General features: G+C 38.5%; 1 protein-coding gene across 1 annotated transcript in view; it reads left to right on the forward strand.

The window, feature by feature from the left end:
• Nucleotides 1-1,408: 1,408 nt before the first annotated feature.
• Nucleotides 1,409-22,743, forward strand: part of LOC131041802 (sorting nexin 2B) — a 32,673-nt gene continuing 11,338 nt past the window's right edge. The window contains exons 1-6 of the mRNA XM_057975016.2: nt 1,409-1,503; nt 1,660-1,848; nt 2,250-3,480; nt 4,940-5,149; nt 5,323-5,583; nt 6,181-6,267. Coding sequence (XP_057830999.1) covers nt 2,452-3,480; nt 4,940-5,149; nt 5,323-5,583; nt 6,181-6,267 — 1,587 coding nt within the window. The 5' untranslated portion in view covers nt 1,409-1,503; nt 1,660-1,848; nt 2,250-2,451. The remainder of the gene's footprint in view (nt 1,504-1,659; nt 1,849-2,249; nt 3,481-4,939; nt 5,150-5,322; nt 5,584-6,180; nt 6,268-22,743) is intronic.

Raw genomic sequence — 22,743 nt, forward strand, 5'->3', positions numbered from 1 at the left:
CTCGAACAAACTAAAATTATTTTCCAAGGAGCAATTCGCTCCCACATTTGAAAGTTTGTCTGCTTCCAAGTTTGCTTCCCGGAGGACATGAGTCACCTTAAAATCTTCAAAACCGCTCAAAAGAAGTTGCATTCTTCGAACCTGCTTGTCTAAGTGCCACGCCTCCATTCGGACTCGAGCTATCCCGTTCACCACAACTTGAGAGTCTCCTTCCAAATGGAGTTTCTTCACTCCTAGTTTCCCATCCATTAGAATAGCTTCTAATGCTGCTTGACACTCAACAACGTTGTTCGACCCATCCACCAATCTTTTAGCACCAATGGCCAGAGTGTTGCCTCAATCGTCTCGAGCAATCACCCCAACACCAGAAACCCCCGGGTTGCCCCTTGATGTGCCATCAAAATTAATCTTAATCCACCCCGTTTCTAGCGGAGTCCACTCAGGGATTGATTGGCCCTGACTCTGAAGATTAGCCCTCAGATGCCCATTAACAAGCCTAGTGTTATAGATATCTTAAATACTCATTAATTTATTAAGAATTATTTTATTTAAAATTTTATATAGACATAATTTACTTTATTTTAATTGAAAAACTATTTTATTTTTTAATAGTAATACACCAAACCATAGAAACCATGCCTAAATTTTCAAAATACATATTATTTACTTTTACTTTTATTTCAAGATTTTTTAGATGAGTACTATGAGAGGGGTAGATTTCAAGAATTATTTAATTTTCTATATAAATCTTTTTTAAATATTTAATATATCCATAAATAATATTTAGATAAGAAAAAAGATATAAATTGTATTTATTTTGATATTTATTCAAAAATCATAAAAAAATAAAATAAAATAGCTCTTTAGTTAATGGGTTTTTGATTAGTTGGAGAAGTTGAAGGATTTCAAATGAATGAGCCATTAGAAATCAAGTCTTGTTGGGTGAAGACTTTGACATTATAAAAGATGAGACTGCAATTGTAAATTTAATAGAATAGATACCCTTCAATCCTTAACTTTTAACTGAAAAAATATAAAATAAATAATATAAATAAAACTAAAATAAATATCTTAATACATTTATCTAAAAAAATCACAATAATTACCTTACTAAAAACTAATATTTCTAAACATCTTTTTAAATAAATATATTAAAATATCTATACTAATTAATAAATAAAGTAAATATATTAAAATATTTATACTAATTTATAATTGGAAGATTTTCACCATACATATAACCACCTTCTCAAAATGAAGTGATGATCATTCTTCCCATAAATTTCCTTAGGTACTACCTATATAATTATTGTCTATGTAAATAAATTAATTAATTAATTATAAATTCACGTACACCGTTTCTTAATTACATAGACACAGAGGGCTAAAACTACTATGGCCCAGGAGTTGAAAGCTCCATTCCCAACAAATGAAGCAACTTATTATTACTCCAGGTTTTCAAAAACTTTAAGCTAACAGTCAACCTTATCGATAACAGAAAACGTAATAATTTACTATCAAACAAGGTTCTGTAAACATGGGTCACGTACAAATCTATTTTTTTCTCTGTTTCTCGTCACGTGGTTTGCAAATGTTTTGGTTGATCAAGAGCTGATTAACAGGAGGGTTTGATTTTATTTCTAGTATATTTGGCTGCAGATTTTGTCCTAAAGACCAATTTATGACCACGGAATCAAATTTGTGCTTCAGAATCTCTACAGAACGAGCCCAGATTTGTCGACTTTGGCGAAAATTTGAGCCTTTTCTGGCCTGATTAGGATATCTCTGCCTTTTTAAATAAATTCAAGTTGTGCGAGGTTCGAGTATTCGCGAGCCCTAAAATTGAAGGTTCGAGAGTTTGTTTTCCATTTTTAATCTATCTTATTCTATGGATTGTGTGAGAAGTCAATATCGTGGGGTTTTGTTTGGAATTTATTTTGTTGGAGTATCTGTTTGTTGAATTATGCTTCCTGTTTTATTGAAGTTATTGAAGATGAGATGAATATTGGTTTTAGAAATCGAAGGGGAAGTTGAGATGATTATTTTGCCACAAATTTTGAAGTCATTGAATTATTGAACCTTCAGAATTGTTGTTTTACATAATACTCAGATGAGGTGGATTTCTAGGGTTATGTATAATTAAAGGGGCAATTGCTTGGAAAAATATGAACTTTTTGCTGGTTCTAGTCTTAAACAAGACATCCATTTCTGTTTTATAATATTGTTCAATTATTTCTCACTTTTGCCAGAAAATTGGTGCACAGTAGCGGAAGTCTTGACAAGTGTTGCCCATGATGCGGCCAGCTCTCTTCTTTATTCAGGATAGTTGAAAATATAGGAAACCAAATAGAAATTGTCTCTGAATTATAAATAACTGTGACACCATAAACTGTGTTAAGTAGGCAGTTGTATAATTCTGCCGAATTATTTGCCGCTTGTTGACTGAGCAGAATGATGGGCTCTGAGAATGATGAGGCTCAAGAAGCCCATTTGTTTACATCCCCGGATGTAATGGAAAGTCTCATTTTGGATCAGTCTCCGCAGACATTTATGTCCATTAACAGTGATTACAGGAGTGCAATGACATCCCAGGATGAGATTCATTCATTCCCTCCTGAAGACCCCTTGCATTCAAGCCTTAAGAATTCTAACGGCTTGGATCGCAGAAGTTTCACTGATGAGGCTTTTGTAGAACCTCCTTCATATGCAGATGTTGTCTTTACTCCTTTTGGGGAAGAGTCTGTTATTGGAAATGGTAACAGTGCAAGAGAAGCAGGGGACTCGTTTTTCTCACAGTTGGACTCATCGAGTTCAGAGTATTTGACAATAACAGTATCTCAACCTCAGAAGGAGCAAGAAATTTCAAACACTCTCGTTCCAGGAGGGACCACGTATGTGACTTATTTGATTGTAACTCATACCAATATGTCTGAGTTTGGTGAAGCAGTATTTAGTGTCAGACGAAGGTTTCGAGATGTAGTAACACTGGCTGATAGGCTTGCAGAATCCTATAGAGGATATTTCATTCCTCCCCGTCCTGATAAGAGTGTAGTTGAAAGCCAGGTAATGCAGAAGCAGGAATTCATTGAACAACGAAGATTAGCATTGGAGAAATATCTTTGCAGATTGGCTGCACATCCATTAATCAAGAAGAGTGATGAGTTAAGGTTGTTTCTCAAGGTTGAAGGAAAGCTACCATTAACCACCACCACAGATATGGCTTCACGAATGCTTGATGGTGCTGTCAACCTACCTCGACAGCTATTTGGAGAAGGTATTCCCACAATTTCAGCTCAAGATGTTGCTCAACCAGCAAAGGGAGGGAGGGATCTTATTAGAATATTCAAGGAACTGAAGCAGTCAGTCACCAATGACTGGGGAGGAATAAAGCCTCTTTTTGTTGAGGAAGACAAAGAATTTTCGGAAAAGAAAGAAAAATTACAGGATTTGGAACACGAGCTAATTGATGCATCTCAGCAGGTAGGAAGCTATTCTCTCATAATTTGTCATTTCTCTTATCTATGCAGGTCTATAATTGTTCTATTTTAATTACATTATTACAATAGAATCACGGTCATATCTAATTCTTTTTCATGATATTTTTGTGTAACAAAGTTATGACAATAACTGATAATACTTAACTTGTAATAGTAATAATGAATTAGTTTCGATTCTGTCTGCATTTGGTTTATATTTGTGATCATGTTTTGTGACAGCTCATCTGTAGATCTGGATAAGGTTCATGAGGGTTTTATTAATACAAGAGGTTTCTCTTGCTTTGAAATATCTAAATCTACTTTATTCCTCTTCTCTAATTTTTGCCATGGAACTTTATTTCAACTTCTCTGCTAGAAGCAATGCCTGATTCTAAAATCTGAGCCAATCTAATTTTTAAAAAATTTGCAAGATCTTGACATGGAGAATTTCTGATGCATTTTGCAAGAGTGAAAAAATTGTGTGTTTTGTGTCTGTTGTTTGATTTCATGTGTTCAACAACCTCCTTGGTAGTGTTGCTAATCCATTGTTTGTAAGCTTCTGTTCACCAATTTCCTAGTCTGAGTTATTATGCCCTTATTTGTCAAAGTCCGCTGCTAACTTTATTCCATTTCTCTGGCACTTCTTGTTTTTGTCAAATTATAAACACGACTGAACTGTCTTTATTAAGAGGAAATGAGTAAAAAAATAGCTTGTATTGAAAAGTATAATTTGTGACTCGATTATTTCTTAGATTTGTCTATGCTATTTTCCTTGTGTAATATTTTAATAGCTATTTTGATTTTGTTTAGGAATTGACTAAATACATTAAAAAGCATGAGCTTGTACAAAAAAATTGAAATTTGAAACTTTCCAATTCCTGAGATTTCAGTATATCACTGTACTTGGAAAAGATTTATTATCTTTTTTGACTTTGCTTAGGAGTTGACTAGTGATTCACAAATATACCTAAACCTTAAAAGGAGAAACATTAGTGAAATTTATGCATGATGCCTGTGAACACAGAAATAATAATTAGCTATGCAAACATGCACAGAACCAATTTATGATTTTCTGGTTTTATGATATATAGCTTAAGCCACTTTTGATCAAATTCTACACTCAATGAGTGCATATGGCCATTCCTGAAGTTAGTTTGTACATTTTGTTTTGTATGAAGTTTGTAGTGATAAATTGTCAACTGCAAATGTCCATATTGTCCAAAGTAGGTCTATTACAGTCTTTTGGTAATCACCACTCTACTCTATTAAAAAGATTGGTACTAACATATTCCAGACAAGCTTTCTAACAACTTTTTAAAGGTTCATTCTTGTAACAACACGATGCCGTTTTGTATTGCATGGGATTCGATAGACTGGGATTTATGTAGTCTACTTGTGAGTTGCTCTAAGCTTTGATTCATCATTACAAAATAAAAAATTAGTTTCTATTGTCAAATGTGTAGGCTGAGATACTCGTAAAAGCTCAGCAGGAGCTTGGAGAAACAATGGGAGAACTTGGTCTAGCATTCATCAAACTTTCAAAGTTTGAGACTGAGGAGGCTACTTTTAATGCACAGAGAATTCGTGCAGCAGATTGCAAACGTGTGGCCACTGCTGCTGTGAAAGCAAGCCGATTTTATCGAGAGGCAAATGCACAATCAGTCAAACACTTGGTATTTGCTTCTATGACTAACCTGTTATTATTTCTTTATTTAAAATTTTGACCAACTTAGACTTGAGTCTCTTGAATATTCAATATTAATTTTCCTTCCTGAAAGGATTGACGCTCCTGCTTTATTGCTCTTCTAAAACTATAATGACATTGCAATTTGCTTTCTCACTTCAGGATAAGCTGCATGAGTACCTCAGCTTGATGCAGGCTGTACACACAGCATTCTCAGACAGATCAAATGCTTTACTGACTGTACAAACACTCTTATCTGATCTCTCTTCAATGAATGCCCGAGCTGAAAAGCTGGCTGCTGCTTCCTCAAGAATCTTTGGAGGTGATAAGACTAGGAACCGCAAGGTAGAAGAACTAAAAGACACAATAAAAGTAACAGAAGAGGCACGAGACTGTGCTGTGAAGGAATATGAACGCATCAAGGTTTTTCTGTTTCATCTTAAATGCCTTTTTGTCACATAGTGCATGGATTTTATAGTTTTAAAGCTTTCACATGCTGATATTTTGTGATTCTAGAGAAAAGACAAAACTAGCTTGAGAGATCCGAGGAAAACATTAAACCTATCAAAATTTTACATTAATAGGTTTTCCTTTTCTCTTGAAAATCTGAAGATGGGATTAGAATTAAATCAACAAATGATAGCTTATAAGTTGGAAATTAATGCAGGGAATGATGAAAAACCAATACATGATGCCTCAAAATTTTCTCTTTAAATTTAAATATCAATGTTTGGCTGTTTGGTCAATTAATGTCATCTGGATATATGATTTAAACAATTTTCTATAGAATTTAAGAATCAGATGACAAAGTCTTTGTCACAGGATGTTTGTATATTATTGGGTAATATCAATTTAAAGTCTTGTTGGGGTTTAATTGCTTTTTTAACATAATGCATTCAATGTCTTGTCACACAACCTATTGTCCCATGCCTTTCTCATTTTTTTGAATTTTTGAATTTTCAGTAAAAGGATTTTATTTGATGTTACTTATGATAAAAGTCAATCCCATTGTTCTTGCAGGAAAATAATAAGAATGAACTTGAAAGGTTTGAACAAGAAAGACGCAATGACTTCTTCAACATGTTGAAAGGATTTGTTTATAATCAAGTAAGTTGGATGTTAGCACTGCATTAATTGGATATATTTTCTTTAATGATTAAATGTTTGGTTTCTGTTTGTCATTGAAATGATGATTTTATAGAGGAACATATGCATGTAATAAGTGGTAGACATATGATTTTGTTAATGTAGTTAGCTTTAGGGCATTGTTTTGTAGAAGTACTGTTGGTTATTGTTTGTTTGAGCTACAATTTACAACTATTTAATCCACTGCATTGAGAATCTAATGTTGTGAGCATGAGGTGGGAGGTTCCCCAATAGGATTGTAGGGCACGATAAGGCCACACTAGAAGCTAAGGACTTGTCATCATTTTGAGAGGAGTCATTCGACGGAGGATCAAGAGTATGGATAGTCAAGTGATCACCATTAGCATTCTTCCGCCAAGTAGCAGTGCCTGTACAACGTAAGAGAGAGCAATTTGTAGCTAGCTGACCAATTGAGAAGCAACGGCAACATCTACAAGGGAGGCCCTCATAATCAAGCATTTGAGTCCAAGGCCTATCCCCAACTATCAGAGCCATGTCCTCATGAAGAGGCTTGGAGATGTCAATATCCACCAATACGTGAGCAAAAGTAGAGTGCCCCATATAGGAAGTGGAATCGTCAACCTTCAAGAAGTGACCAATAGAGTTGCCAATGGCCTTGTAACAAGAATCCTCCCAAAACTGGAGGGGAAGATTTGGAAGTCTAACCCACATTAGATGGACATTAAGTGGTTCGGAAAGGGGGTTAAAGGAAGTTGGCTAGGGTTTGATTGAGAGAGAGTGCTCTCCCCAAGCTCATAACTTACCTAATGCCAAGTTTTAGTGCTTAGAAGAGGCAAAGGAAGCAATGAAAAAATCTTTAGCACAAGGGAAGAGCTCAATCTTACTAGACATGAGAGGCCTCCAATAATCCAACACCCTATTTTGTAGGTTGGGAAGAGAAGGCCAAAGGTTGGAGAATCTACACACTAGACCTCTACATTTGTAGAAATCCTCATTTTCAACTACATCCACGTTGCAAACCACCACCGAGGATGATTTGGCACAAAGAAGAGGGTGAAAATTCTGAGACTTCACCCTCAAAGGGTGAGCAAAACTATACCTAGCCGCTTGAGCAAAGCTACGATCACCAATAGTAGTAGCGGGCACCTGAGGAGGGGTAGAATCGACATCCATGGAACCAAAAGTAGGGATTTATCAGCCCCAATCACATACATAGTGTTGTGACGTATTCACACATCATCCCATTGCAAATGGGGACCCCTACTCTTTTTGCTTTTTGGGTTTGTTTTTCTAGGTCTTTTAGGGTTTTGTCTATTAGCCTTTGCATGCCGAGTGTTGCCAGAGGGATCACTAAGATAGCAGGCTCTGCTTGAGCCAGGGTGAGTCCACAGGGCTCCAAAATTAGGGTTTCTTTGAAAGTCTTCCTTAGGACAAAGTTTTGCTCTTTTTGTTAATTGTGTCTTGTTTGAGGAGGTCAATGAGGCTTGGTGAGTGAATATCATCCTTGAAGGTCTGAGTTAAGTCAAATTGGTGAGTGATGAAGTCTGGAATGTCATCCTGATCTTCAAATGTCCTGAAATTTGGCTAAGTTTGGAATGTCATCCTAATCTTGAAATTTGACTAAGTCTGGAAAATTGAAGAATCCTCCAAAAACTAGATTTTGCATTATAACTCCTGGAACTTAAATGTTATATTCCATAAATGAATCCTGACGGAGAGGCTAAAATGTCAAATTTCGCTCCTGACCCTTCCAAAGGGTCCAGAGCGAAAATTCACCAAGGACTCAGGATCTCACCTAAGTCAAAGAGTGGTTGAGCGAATGGGAAAGGATATGCATCAAGGCGTGAGTCTAGGCCAAAGTCAAGTCAATTCCAAAGTAAATCAAGCCTATAATAGGAATTTCGCTCCTGACCCTTCCAAAGGGTCCAGAGCGAATTCCTTTGTAAGACACTCTACATTGCCCAAAGTCACGAACTAGCTCATTCCTAGGCATTTGTGAAGGCAAAACACTTATTTGGAGTGAAGAAATGTGAAAATGAAGTCAGGATTTGAGCCCAAGGAAGAATTTCGCTCCTGACTGTTCCAAAGGGTCCATAGTGAGATTCATGTAAAACCCTATTTTTCACCAAATTCTTGGGCTAGATGTCAACTTGAAGAGCAATTCATGTGATCGTGATGGAAGGAGGCCTAAGGAAGTTTGTCCAAGGTATGAAGAGGAGAAAATAAGTAAGAAATTAGCTCAAAAGGGGAATTTCGCTCCTGACCCTTCCAAAGGGTCCAGAGCAAAATTCACCTTTTCCTCTATTTTGCTCTTTCATATGGCCAAATTTTGGATTTATGAGGCGTATTTGAGGAGACTTGGATGCATGTTTGCCTTGGAGAGGAGGTTTAAGACTACAAAATGATGGAAATTAGCCTAAAGAAGGAATTTCGCTCCTGACCCTTCCAAAGGGTCTAGAGCAAAATTCTTGAAAACACCCATTTTCTTCCTTGTTATGGCCAAGTTTTGGACTTCTAAGGCATGGTTGCAGTGACCTTGAGGTGTTCTATCCTTTGAAAGAAGTTTTAAGCGATGAAATGGTGAAAATCAACCTAGAATGGAAATTTCGCTCCTGACCCTTCCAAAGGGTCCAGAGCGAAATCTTCCATTTGACCTTCTATCTTGCCTAAAACGATGAATAGAGTTTGAAAGGACCTTGAGATTGATCAAGTTTGAGAGAGAATTGGATAAATCAAGATTTTTGCTCCTGACCCTTCTAGAGGGTCCAGAGCGAAAATCCTCATAACCCTCATTTCCTTCCTAATTTTGGCTAAGTGTTGGTCTCTAAGGCATGTTGGAAGGTGGATTGATGTGTTCTTGCCTTGAGAAGTGAATGAAAGCATTGAAAAGTAAGGATTTTGTCCAAGAGGAAATTTCGCTCCTGACCCTTCCAAAGGGTCTAGATCGAAATTTCCCATAAAGCTCATTTCCTTCCTTGTTTGGACCAACATTCTAGTTTTGAAGTGATGGGATTTAAGAATGTGAAGGATTTTGTCCCAGATTGTGAATTTCGCTCCTGACCCTTCCAAAGGGTCTAGAGCGAAATTCTTCAAAGCACCTATTTTCTCCTTGGATGAGGTCAAAACTTTGGTTCCTATGGTGTATATGGAAGTGGAGTGATGTATTTTTGCTTGGCAATGTAGATTGGAGTTCAAGAAATGAAATATCAAGCCTAGAGTGAATTTCGCTCCTGACCCTTCCAAAGGGTCCAGAGCAAAATTCCCCAAAACCACTTTTTTCCCTCAATTTTATGCCAAGTCTAGGGTGGTTCAAGGTGAATTAGGATTGGGAGTGTCCTTAGGTGTGACCTTGACTTGCTAATGATTATCAAATTTGAAAGAATTGAACCAAACCAAGAATTTCGCTCCTGACCCTTCCTGAGGGTCCAGAGCAAAATTCCTAGGATCACCTATTTTCCTTGCAAATCAAGTTAAGTTTTAGGTTTTTATGGCCTAGATAGAAGTGAGGCGATGTATCCTTGGTCTTGGGGGTGGATTAGAGTTGAGAGAATGAGAAAATAAGCTCAAATCACGAATTTCGCTCCCGACCCTTCCAAAGGGTCCAGAGCGAAATTCTAAAATCCACCTATTCCTTTCATATTTGTGCCAAGCCAAGCCTAGACAAAGATGATAGAAGCCCTTGAGATTGCCCTTGAATAGATTGTTGTCTCCAAAAATGATGATTTTGGGCTAGAGGAAGAAATTCGCTCTTGACCCTTCCAAAGGGTCCAAGGCGAAATCCATTATGGGTCCCGTCCCTGGCCATGATTTCTAGCGAAATTCTCTTTTCTAGTCATTTTGAGGTCAAGAAAAATGTTGCAAGCATGGGAGAGGGATCCAAGGATGAGAGTCCAAGTATAGAAAGTGAAAAGGATGGGACCTTAGTGAAGGATCAAGTCAAAATCAAGAAATTTGCTGCTGAGCCTTCCAAAGGGTCCAGGGCGAAATCCTCAATTTCACCTAATTTGCTCATGATGATGGTCATGTTGTGGATTCCTAGGCTTTAGAGGAGAGAAGGATAGTGTATGCTTGCCTTGGAAGGCATTTTGGAGTAGAGACATGATAGATTTTGTCCTAAAATGCAAATTTTGCTCCTGACCCTTCCAAAGGATCCAGAGCGAAATTCTTAAAACCTCTATTTTGCCCCAAATTTACATCAAGCTTGGTGTTGGTTGAGAATGAGGGCATCCTTGGACATGTATCTAAGCAAGTATGGTCACAAAGTGAGAAGAATTTGAGCCAGGAATGCAAAATTCGCTCCTGACCCTTCCAAAGGGTCCAGGGTGAAATTCTTATAGGGCCTATCCTTGGGAAGGATTTTGAACAAACTTTATTTTGATGTCTTCTCATTAATGATTTAAGGTAGGAAATGCTATGTTAGAATGAATTCATTATGTGTCCTTAATCACCTTTTGGTTGGTTTTGTAGATGGAAGAAGACCAGGCCAGGGCAGGGACGACCTCTTCCGGTCCATCATCATCAAGGACGTTCCACATGCAAAAAGGGAAGACTCAAGGTGCTTTGAAGAATTGGAAGACTCAAGGTGTTCAAGGAATTGCCAGCTATCTCCAAACCCCTTCACTTCGCCACACTAAGGAATCACAAGATGACCAAGAAAGGCTTTGCTAGCACTCCCAGGCGGAGGTGTATTTTCGGAGAAAGATGACTTGAAAATCAAGAAACTTCATTAGACACATAGGAGTCAAGGAGAGATACTCCATTCATCAAACACATCAAAGACAAAGGAGAATCAACCAAGGTCGGTACTAGGGTACGTTGAAGAAGCAGATAGTTTAAGAAGAGTTAATTAAAGTTAGCTTCTCAGCTTCATCAAATTGAACATCAACCAAGTTACAAGTGTTAGACAAGGTGTCATCCCTGTCATCATTCCTCCAGTTGGATTGGTCCACCTCAGCATGTCCAGATTCAATGTACCCGACTCATCGGGGACGACACAAACTTTGAGGAACCTACCCTTGCTTCCTATTGGTCCTCACCCTTGGAATGTAATTTTCTAATTGGCTAAGGAAGTTTGTTGTAACAAACTCTAATTAGGGTTTCTATCTTGTAATCCTAGCCATTGACTCTAAATCAATCAGAGCCGTCTATTTGTAAAGGGTTTCTCTATATAAGCCTTGGCTCCTCATTTGTAAAGGTTAATAGTTGGTTAATAGAGAATAGATAGTAGTGAATAGTCAGAGAGTAGGAAATAGTTAGAGTAGAATAGAAAGAGAAGGCAAAGATTGTTGCCAAGATATTGTTGTAAAAGATTTGTAAACTTCATTGAAGAAATGGTGAATTCTCAACAATTTGCATGGTCTCTATACTTCTCAAATTTGATTTCATGTTATTAGATGAGTGGAAGAAATGTGTATGATCGATGGTGAAATTTGTACATCCATACTACTAGCAGTTTGTTGATTGCAGACTTGCCTTGCGTAGTCAACTAGAATCATTCAGCTTAAGCTTAACTTCAATTATCGCTTCTTCATTGATATGCATCAACCTGGCGGTGTCCATGCTTGTAGCGGTGATTTAAACATCATAAAGCTTTCCTCAGAAGATCACACTAATCTTGTGGAGATGATCCTAGGATGTCAAAGCAAGACTTAGTTAGAATTTCATCAAAGGTCATTCATTGCTCTTACGTTCTTAGTGTTGGAAATAGATCCCGTTCCAACCCTTATCCTTTTTCCTTTTTTCAAAATCAAGGGTTGGTGAAATTTCACGTTCCAGTAATATCCAAAGCAAATTAGACGTTCAGGTCGTTGAAAGTAAGTCCCCTTGTGATTCTAGCAAAATCACATCGTATCGCAAAGAGCTTATCCACACATAGAGAACCTACATATCAGAACCTTGGAGTTACTCCGACTGATCCTTCGGCGAGATCTTCAGCAGTCAGGAAACTTTGTTCAAGATAGGATAAGGTACCTTCAGGTATTTTATTCTATGTTCGCATGTGCATGAAAAACACATCAACACATAGTCATAGCAATCTTTAGGACATGACTAGGGTCAATAGAAGGGACTTGTGCTAGGATGTGATAGTCATCACCTTGTAGGGCGCCATGGGCAACTGGTGAAACTTGGGGAAGACCAGCAAACTTGTCACAGGTAGAGGGTGCGGTGGTAGTAGTAGACTCCTTGCGGGTAGAGGGTGCAGTGACAACAACAAACTTGTCGTAGGTAGGTGTGTCAACAACATTTGAACTTGCAACGGGTGAGATTATATATAGGTATTTTAACAACCATGAATATTATTTATTTCTTCCAAAATGTCTTACTTCTAGTATAATATAGTAAAAATAACATTTTGAAAGAATTATTGTTTTTGATTGATTGAGCAGGAAAGGGCCCTAAACTCATGACACATAGAGTTAACCATTAACAATTTGAGAAATATAAACAACAACTAAAAACGCTGGCCACTAGGCCAGATAGGACTAAGAGATAGCAAACGAACAACAAAAACAAAGACAAAGAAAAACACAAAAAGAACTAGATTAGCATAGAGAATTCCAATCCTTTGACAAATGAAGAGCATATACCTTACAGATCCTTTAACTTCTGAGCTCTTTTCCTTCATTGAGAAAGAATTCATGTTTTTAGAACAAATGAATAGTATTTTTGGTTGTTAACATTATTATATATTATTCATTATAAAACCCTATAATTAGTTTTTAGCATCAACATTAACTTGTTAGCATATTCCACCATTGCCATCCGTGCATAGTTTGTTATCATCTGTTATTGTTTGCTAGTATACCGTAGGATATGATTTGTTTGGTTTGTATAATTCTGTTGTTGTTTCATAGCATAATTTAGAGTTTGTTGAACCCGTCATTATTGGAATTTGCACGGGTTCTCTCATCTTACTTTGTATATATACATGATTCCAATTCAATGGAAGATAACTTGATTGCTCCGCAAATGATAATATGGTATCAGAGCGATAATTGTTTCCTGTGCCTACTCTTTTACTGATACGATGGATTCAATCGGAGAGGAGTAGTGAATGAACTGGTTTCACTAGTTCGTGGTGGAGCACAGTCAATTCTGTGCCTGTTTCTTTGTATGGTCGACATTTCCTTGCTTCACCAGACCTGGTGGTTTTATTGCCTTCACTAACCGTTGTTGGCAGGTTTATTGCTCTATCAGTCCTTTTTGAAGCCAACATCTTGTTTGTGGCCAGTCGAAGTTCTTCATCGGTGGAGGTTTGAGATAGTGATAACTAGCTTCATCTATATGTCCTAGGATTGGCATCCACTCCTTTTTGCAGAGAGGAGAGTCTTTTCACACTTGTATTGGGTGTGGTCAAAGCTCGTGAATGCCTTGTTCAAGATTTACAATTCGTTGGCCAATATTATTGAGGCTTGCTTGTAATCGACGACATTCACATAAAACTCCAAAGCAGTTCATTTTGGCATTTGGAGTATCCCTCTCATGTAAGCACTATTATGGCACCTCAAAGCATTCAACTTTTATCAGCCTTGTGCATCGGTGGTGGGCTATGTTTGATTCAGGCATTTCAAATGGAGAGAAGGGCTGAGACCACCTCTATGCATCATGATCTGCAACGTGGAGCAGCATGTGGGAGATTGCAATCTATATGCCATCGTCACAATTTTGATAATGACACCGCCATTTGGAGCTACAACCATAGTTTTGCGCCTGAGCTGGTTCTAGTATAGGAGGTTGGATCTTGTTTCATCTTTCCTGTCATTCCCAGTTTTATTTAATTTTTAGAGCACCCTATTTGATTATGATCGTTAGGGAGCTGTGAGAAGTAGGAATTGAAATTCGTTTTTAGAGTGAATAATATTAAAATATGACCTTCTCTCTTTCATGATAATTTGAGAGAAAAGAGAACAATTTTTTTTTTGAGAGGGGAGATGAATCTTTTGTCTAAAATAATGTCTCAATGTGCTTTTTCTTAAGTTTTTTTTAATTTTTTTTTGGCATGGTTTTAATCTGAGTGAGGAAAATTAATACCAAAAAAAAAAAAATCGCTGGCAATTCTCCAAAATTCCTTCTTCCAGACACTCAACTCTGCGCGGGAATAATTATTCCGCTTGGAAGACCAAACTCAAAACTCAGCTTGAGTTTGAGGAAGTTGGGGATGTGGTGAGCGGTGCCACATCACGCCATAAGACAGATGCTGATGAACAAAAAAAAATTGATCAAGTTGACAGAAAGGCCAAATTGATCATCCTATTCAGTGTGTCTGATGATGTCCAGCACTTCATCCGCGATTCGTCCATAGCCAAAGACGCATGGGACAAGCTCAACACGGTGTATGAGGCAAAGAATCAAAATCAGATCTTGAATTTGCAGAGTCAGCTACATAGCCCGAAGATGAAGAATGGAGAACAGTTGGAATCCTTTCTCAAAAGGATCGCAGAGTTGAGAGCCTCGCTACAAGCATTGGGTGAAAAGACTGAGGATGCAGTTTTGGTGCCTATTGTTCTACGGGCACTATTGTCCAGATACAAGGTCTTTTGACAACTTTGAATGTCACTAAGACGACCCCCACATTTGAGAAGCTAGTAAATCTTCTCCAAAAAGAAGAATCTATCAGCCATGAACATGATCAGGATGATCATGCCATGACTTCACGTCATAAAGGCAAGAAGCCTATGAAGCAGTTCAGTGGGCCTCCCAAATCTGGTACCTCATCCAAGCCTCAGAAGCAGTGTCCAATCTGTGACAGAGTTGGACATGATGTGAAGAATTGTTGGTACAACTCCTTGAACAAAGACACATCCAACAAACCACCTTCAAAGAAGCCATTTCAAAGTGGCAAACCCTGATGGGAGCATAAGACCAAACAAAAGCAACAAAGTAATGTTGCCGAAGCAGATGATTCTCTAGACGAGGAATACGTGCTATCAGCTCATACTTCAGAAGATGGTTCACAATCAACCTGTATATGGTATGTGGACTCTGGTGCTACAAAGCACATGATTGGTCAGAAGGAGTGGTTTCTCACACTGAAACCTCATCATGGTACAGTAACTCTTGGAGATGATACCGCCCATGAAATCAAAGGTATTGGTGACATCTCTTTACAGTTTGGCATACATAAGTGCAGGATTACTAATGTTTTGTATGTGCCAGGACTTACCAAAAATCTTCTCTCTGTTACTCAATTTCTTGATCATAATCTTAGGATTGAATTTGATTTATGTAAGGATAAAAAGGTGTGTCTTGTTAAAGATAAGTCTAAAAATGAAAAGATTGTTGCTAGTGCTACTGAGGCTGGTAGAATGTTTAGGCTTGATACAGTAGCAAATCATCAATCCTTAGTGACTAAGGACAATGATCTTTCAATGCTTTGGCATCGTAGATTTGGTCACTTGAACACAGTGTTCCACGTGGACGCGTCCCCTCGTCAGAAACGTCTCGGGGACAGGGGGACGGGGACGCGACGTCCCCCGCTATTCCGCCACCGCCACCCAAGCGCCGCTGGGATGTGGAGACGTCCCCGCATCCCCGCGTCTCCCAGGGAGACGTGGAGACATGGAGACGTCTGGGCGTCTCCCAAAGAGACATGGAGACGCCTCCATGTCTCCTTGGGAGACGTTTGGGCGTCTCCCCGTCCTTCGAGAGATGTGCAGACGTCTCTCCAAGGACGGGGAGACGCCCAGACGTCTCTTGTCGCCCCCACGTATATGCAATGTTTAAAATTAAAATTTTTAAAAAAAGTGACTTTTTAAGTTTTTTGAGGGTTAAGGGATAGTGGGCGTGGGCCAATAGAAAAATAACACTTGATGCCTTTAGAAAATAATAAAAGTATTTTTTTGGCGCTGCCCCTCGACCCCACCCCGTATTGCGACAAGGAACGCGCAAGGGGCACTGCCCCTTGACCCCAACTTGGGGGCGTTGCCCCCAAACCCCCGTTGAAAAATATAGGGGGAAACCGTGCCAATAGAAGTAGGGAAAATCTAACCTCTGAGTTTGATTAGGCTCCATATAACAACACAACTTAGAAATCTTGGTATTTAGATTTAGTATTTCAAATTTCCTATAGTCTCATTTGAAATGTAATTCTTACACTGTAATACTGTCATACATCTTTTCAAAACTAGTTTTTCAAGTACTATATGTATATGTATAACTATATCAGCACCACCACCCCGCCGCCGTCCCCCTCCCGTCCCGGAAACGCGTCCCCCCCGTCCCCCTGCCCCCCTGTCCCCAACGCTCGTGGAACACTGCTTGAACACTAGTTACTTGCTCAAACTTTGTAAAAATAACATGGTTAAAGGGCTTCCATCTCTTGAAAAATCCAATGCAATTTGTTCTAGCTGCATTGCTGGAAAATAACACAGAGCACCTTTCTATCCTAGTGAGCATCGTGCATGCCAACCTTTGCAACTGGTGCATACCGATCTGTGTGGTCCCATGCCACCTAGTCACAATGGATACAAGTATTTTCAGCTTTTTGTTCATGATCACACAAGGAAAATGTGGGTTTATTGTTTGCAGCATAAAGATGAGGCATTTTCCTACTTCAAAGAGTTTCGCACTCTTGTGGAGAAAGATACGAATCATCGTATTCGTGTCCTTGGCTTAGATACAAATCACTTCAAGTGCCTCCTGAACAGTAGATGGCTCAAAATTTTCAACAACTGAAGTCATTAGTGCAAAATTTACCTCATTACGAGCCATGCTCCGAGTCCTCGGACCTGAAGTTGAAGTGTCTGGAACTCCATCTAGCTTTGCATCTCGAATGGTACTAGTATACCATTTTGGCAATGGTTTTGTGACATTGGTGGGTGGTGATTGACTATTAACATTCCCATCATTTTTACCATCCATGTTAAATATGGGAGCACTATCTGAAGTAGGTGATGATGTTGGAGGAGAGCTTGACTCACTCTTCTCATCAAATATTACATCCCTACTTATATATATCTTCTTTGTATTAGGATCCATAAGGCGATACGCCTTAGACTCACTACTATAACCAAGAAGAATACATTTCTAATGGATTTTTCATCAAGCTTTTTGCACGTGTGAAGTTTGAAAGTTTTCAGAATTTTCTCATTAGTACTTTAACACAATGATGTAATAAGGGGGGAATGTTAGCATATTCCACCATTGCCATCCATGCATAGTTTGTTATCATCTGTTATTGTCTGCTAGTATACTGTAGGATATGATTTGTTTGGTTTGTTTAATTCTATTGTTGTTTCGTATCATAATTTAGAGTTTGTTGAACCCATCATTATTGGCATTTGCACGGGTTCTCTCATCTTACTTTGTATATATACATGATTCCAATTCAATGGAAGATAACTTGATTGCTCTGCAAACGATAATATAACCTTATAGAACCTTTAACTTCTGAGCTCTTTTTCTTCATTGAATCATTGACTTCTTAACTATTCCCCACCCTCATCTTTCTCTTTTGGTTTTCATGTTCCTTGCCGTCTCTTGGTGCTCTATTTGTGACTATTTATGCAATCCTACTTTGCTTTCATCCTAATAACATATCATGGAATATTATTTGAGATGATGTAAACAAACATATAAAGTTTTATCTGGAAGCTCTTACTATCATTCTAATGGATAATGAAACCTAATGTAAACTATAGGTAAATAATGCATTTGCTAAGGGCCTATTTTTCACCTAGAAACATGTTGAGGTTTTAATCGTTATCATTTAAGCACACCTACTCAATCTATTATCTTCAATAATAAAGTCCAACATGCATGCATTGAGGATAATTAATGCACATGTAGGGAAACCTTCATGGTGGACCAAATATCCACTAGAGTACTTATTCTAGTGGTTGGTGTGACATGATCATCACCATTTAATCCTATAAGGAAAGAGCTCTCATGTTTCTCCAATCTTGTCACCATATAACTACGTACACAAGCCATCTAGTCTTAGTGCTTAGAGCTGCTTAACCCAAATGGTGCTGATAAGTTTAGGGTTGTGCTTAATAGCTCAACTAATTATATGCATGCCATTTCCAGTGTCCACCACCTAGACAACTTTGTGATCAAAATTGTCTCTTACTATCATATTCACGCACACACTTGCATTTGATGCATTCCACCTTAGAAGCTTAACTTATTATGTACATGCTATTTTCACCACCTAGTGCCCCAATGGGCACATTGTGGTATACTATCATATTCATACACATGCACGTATGCACACATGTGCACACACATATGCACAGCTACACACACAATTTGCTAAAGCTAAAGCTGCCAGTAGTTAATGTAAATGCTAAATAACATACACATCACAGGTGTATTAGTTATTGATTTATTTCTCTGCACAAGGATTTGGTTGTAGTAGCATTGCTTTAAATTTTAAAAGAATGCTCAGATTTCATTTGTGGTTTTTTGTACAGCCAATCGTGGATAGATTGTGTTCTTTTCTTTTGCAAATAAGTCTCAATAAAGGAGAAATGAACTATGGTACCAATGTTCAGATATTAATTATGGTTTCAAAACACTCAAAATAATATTGTCATGTCATAGGTAAAACTAACAAACATCTTTTCTGTTTTTTGGCTTTCCCGATAAAGAAACTAGAATATTCTGTGATTCAAATTAATTGCAATAGTCTAATAGAAGCTAGAGAAGTCTAAGTTGGCATATAAATGTTGAAATGAAGCAGTCATCCCCTTTAAAGCAAATGGATTATCTTAGGGTTAAACAGCACTTGATTGTGTCAAACAAAGATAAATGAGATATTATCGTGCTGTTGAAATTTGTGGATATATGCTATAAGTTTATGAGTTAAAGTGGTGAAGAATAGATTTTCACTACCTACCCTAGCATTGAATTAAAATAGAGGCTTGTTGGCCATGATCTTTTTGTCAAAATCATTGAACTACTAAGGGAAATATTTTTTTGATTTATTCTATTAGTAAATATCAATGGGGAAAAGTGGTTGAGACAAAAACACAATTGATTGCATCTTGCAATGCTTCTGAGGTTGTTTGGGGACTGGGAACATACCCATCAAAATGCACCCAACTGTTGCCAAACAAGGCTATGTTTCTGGCACAAATAAAGTTTGACTGTATTAATTTTTCTACTAAAAACACAGTGATCATGAGATTCCATGGAAGGATTGTACAACTACAATTTTCTTCTTAAAAATGTCATGGTATAAGCCCTTTTGAAGAATTCTCAAGGACATTAGTATACATTGTTAATTAATATTTATTGATGACGGAGAATTGAGGCTAGTAGGAGCAATACAATAGTGCTTCTTAATTTAATTTTTAATGATTGGGCATTGATCTCCTCATGTTAAGACTACTATATTAATTTTTTTTTGGGATAAAACGTTTGGATCCCATGATAGCCCTTGTAAATGTACAGTGTTTTACAGTGGTAGGCTTCTATTCCTTCTATTACTAGGGTTGTAGTGACCTTTGTTGGCAGCTATTGTCCAGATTTCTGTCATGTTGTTTTGGTGGATAAAGCAACAGGTCCTTGATTGTATGTCTTTGCTCCTATTATGTCACACTCTTAAATGAACTTCTTTATTGCTATTGGTTGGGATGCATTAATCCATCGTTACCACAAAGCTCCATTATAAGAACATGGACTACATCCTTATTGCAGTACACACAATTTCTGGTGTTTACTTTTATATATAATATAGCTGTATCCTTATTCATTTACCTGTATACTCTAATTTGAATTTATTCCATGTCCTTGTACTGTCACATCTCTATTTAACTATGGTTTAATCAGATCTTCTAATCAGGTTATTGGATAATATTCAAGTGACTTAAACGTATGTTTTCACCTTTAAAGTGACCATCTCAGCTTTGCACCTGTAATGACTTCTCGCATGCTGTCTATCCTCTTCTCATCCATTGCTGTATATGATTTGCATGCTTGAGTAGCTCAAAATTGAATGGATGGCGATGATAACTGTTACCAGTCTCCCAGATAAGGCTCAGGTTAACTTTGCACAGTATGCAACAATCAGCTGCACACCAAAAGTATGAGCTCGGATTCTACAACAGGTAATCCTATCAAATCCGGTTCTCCTAACAACATGTAAGCAAATCTAATCTAACTGAAGAGAGCAAGACCATGCAGATTTCTAAAATAGAACAGGAATACACCATCAAAATCGAACAATGTATTGAGTTGGCTACTTCAACAATCCTGATGCAACAATCTCAGATAATAAGCTCTCCTCTCTTCCAAATGAGGGGGGGTCACCCCTTTATATAGGCCTCAAGCCATGCAAACCCTAATTAGGGTTTCACCCTAGAAGATTCCCCACTCAAGATGCAACAAGGTGGGAATCAGCAATAAATCCTCCATAAAGCCCATATACAATTATTTCATGAACCCAAAATGGCGCCCACCAGTGCATTAAATGCACCCCACTACATCGAACATGCCCCAAAACACCCCCATGCAAGAAATAAATGCCCATCATTTTTCATGCGACAACGACATGCACGGAGAATTTGCCATAGAATCATAAATAAGGCGGCTGCATGCAGGAAGATTCCTCATGCATTCAACATGCATTGACCGGACCACCACTCAGTCAAAAATACCTCAGCAGTAAATACACCACCGCTATTCAACTAAAAGATTCTCGTCCAAGAATGGACGACCATTATCCCTTTCATTTATGGCGTATGCAATGAATTTGTTGACGACTGCCTCTAGCTCTCCGATGGAGGCACTTGGCACGTTTTCAATATCGAATTCCATCAAGGCAATTTCTTCCTCGCTCTTGGCAAAGAAGCTCTCCCATTCCATCATGATTTCCTGTGTCTTCTTCATTATACTGGAGAATGAAGAAACATTTGCAAAATGTTCCTTAGGAAATGAACCTACGAAGAACTCGTGCAATTGAGATATTAGGGAGTTCACTGTTATTCCACCGTCATTGAGTTTCCTTACGAACAGTGCCTCAACTGCATTGATGATTTCCTCCCGCACCCGTCTGATTGAGTCTTTTAGAGTTAAGGACTCCACTCTGAATCTATAGAAGGTGTTCTTTCCTGAGCAAATGGCGTAGAACCATCGGGGAAAGTCATAAGCTTCGTTCTCTTGAATTACTTTCCCATCAATTAGAATTTGCCTTGGAATCTTTGTCAGAGCCTTGAGCCGCGGAATGGTTAAGTCCAGGTATACGTGCACATCTTCCCACAATCCTTCCGCTGTCTCTAATCTGCTCAGGAGGGCCACGAACTTTGAATGAAGCTGAGCTAGGTCTTCGATGAATTTTCCCGCTTCACAGTAAACATCTTCTATCCATTCCCTGGAATTTTGTGCCATTTCTCTAATTATCTCCGCATCATCAACAACTTCCTTAGGAAGGGAGGAAGGAGGAATGAATGAAGGACTTGCCTCCCTGAGTGGCCTTTTAAAACTTCTGATGTACTCGCATAGGGCTCTATTTTCTTCCCTCAGCCTCTTACACTTCGCCTTTGATTTCAGCATCTTTTCCTTCACAGCTAAGGAAGATTCTTAAAAGTTTCCCATTACATGACCTGTGGAAGCATGACCAAGATCAATCTGTCTGATAACATAATCTTCCTGCCTGATTTCGTTCCTGTCCTTATCCATTGCAGGTTCATCAATGTGCAGGGTCCGGGATTCAGACTCATCCCTTACAACCTTAGAAAATTTCTGGGGAGCCTTCCTTTCTGCTGGCTGATCCATCTTTTTCAACAACTCTTCTAATTCCCGGGCTGGATCAATTTCTTTTTCTGGTTCCTTCCTCAGCCTTCCTATCAACCAATCTGGAGCTGGAATGGAGTGACTATGAACTTCCACGTGTTCCTGCTCCTGTGATTCTAATTCTATTTCGCCAAGGATGACTTCCACAAAGCTATCCCGACGAGTCTCTTCTTGTTGTGGGGGACTTTCTTGCCTTTGACTTCTTGGCTGATTGGGTCCATGCGAAGCATTAATGTTGAGTATATCTGGTGCCAGAGTGTTTTCTGGAGGTGGACCTGCTGGATGTGCAAACATCTCTACTTCTTGTACACTCGAGGAACTCGCCGGTGAATGCTCCCTCTCTATCCTTGCTCTCTTTTGCGAAGGTTCTTCTTGTTGGACTTCTTGTTGAACCTCCTGTGGAATTTCCTACTGAATATCTTTCTTCCTTGTTGTCCTTGGTCTCTTTGGGGTATTTTTCCCTTTATCAATCTGAACTTCCCTTCCTACCTGGGCCTGTGAAGAACCTTCGGTTGCTTCACTGTGGGAATCTAGACTTCCCATTAGCTGATATGTCAAATGAACATTTCCTTCTGCCAACTTCCTTATCTGCCGGTCAACCCAGTGCCTAGTGAATTTCAGCACTGGTCTGGCCAGGACATTCAAATCATCAATTTTGGGCTTTGACCAATCTGGCAATTGGATGGGCTGATCTTTTACTTTCTCAAATTCAGGTTGCACCAAATCTGAATCCTCCTTCGC

The sequence above is a fragment of the Cryptomeria japonica genome, chromosome 7 (genome assembly GCF_030272615.1).
Source record: "Cryptomeria japonica chromosome 7, Sugi_1.0, whole genome shotgun sequence".
NCBI lineage: Eukaryota > Viridiplantae > Streptophyta > Pinopsida > Cupressales > Cupressaceae > Cryptomeria > Cryptomeria japonica.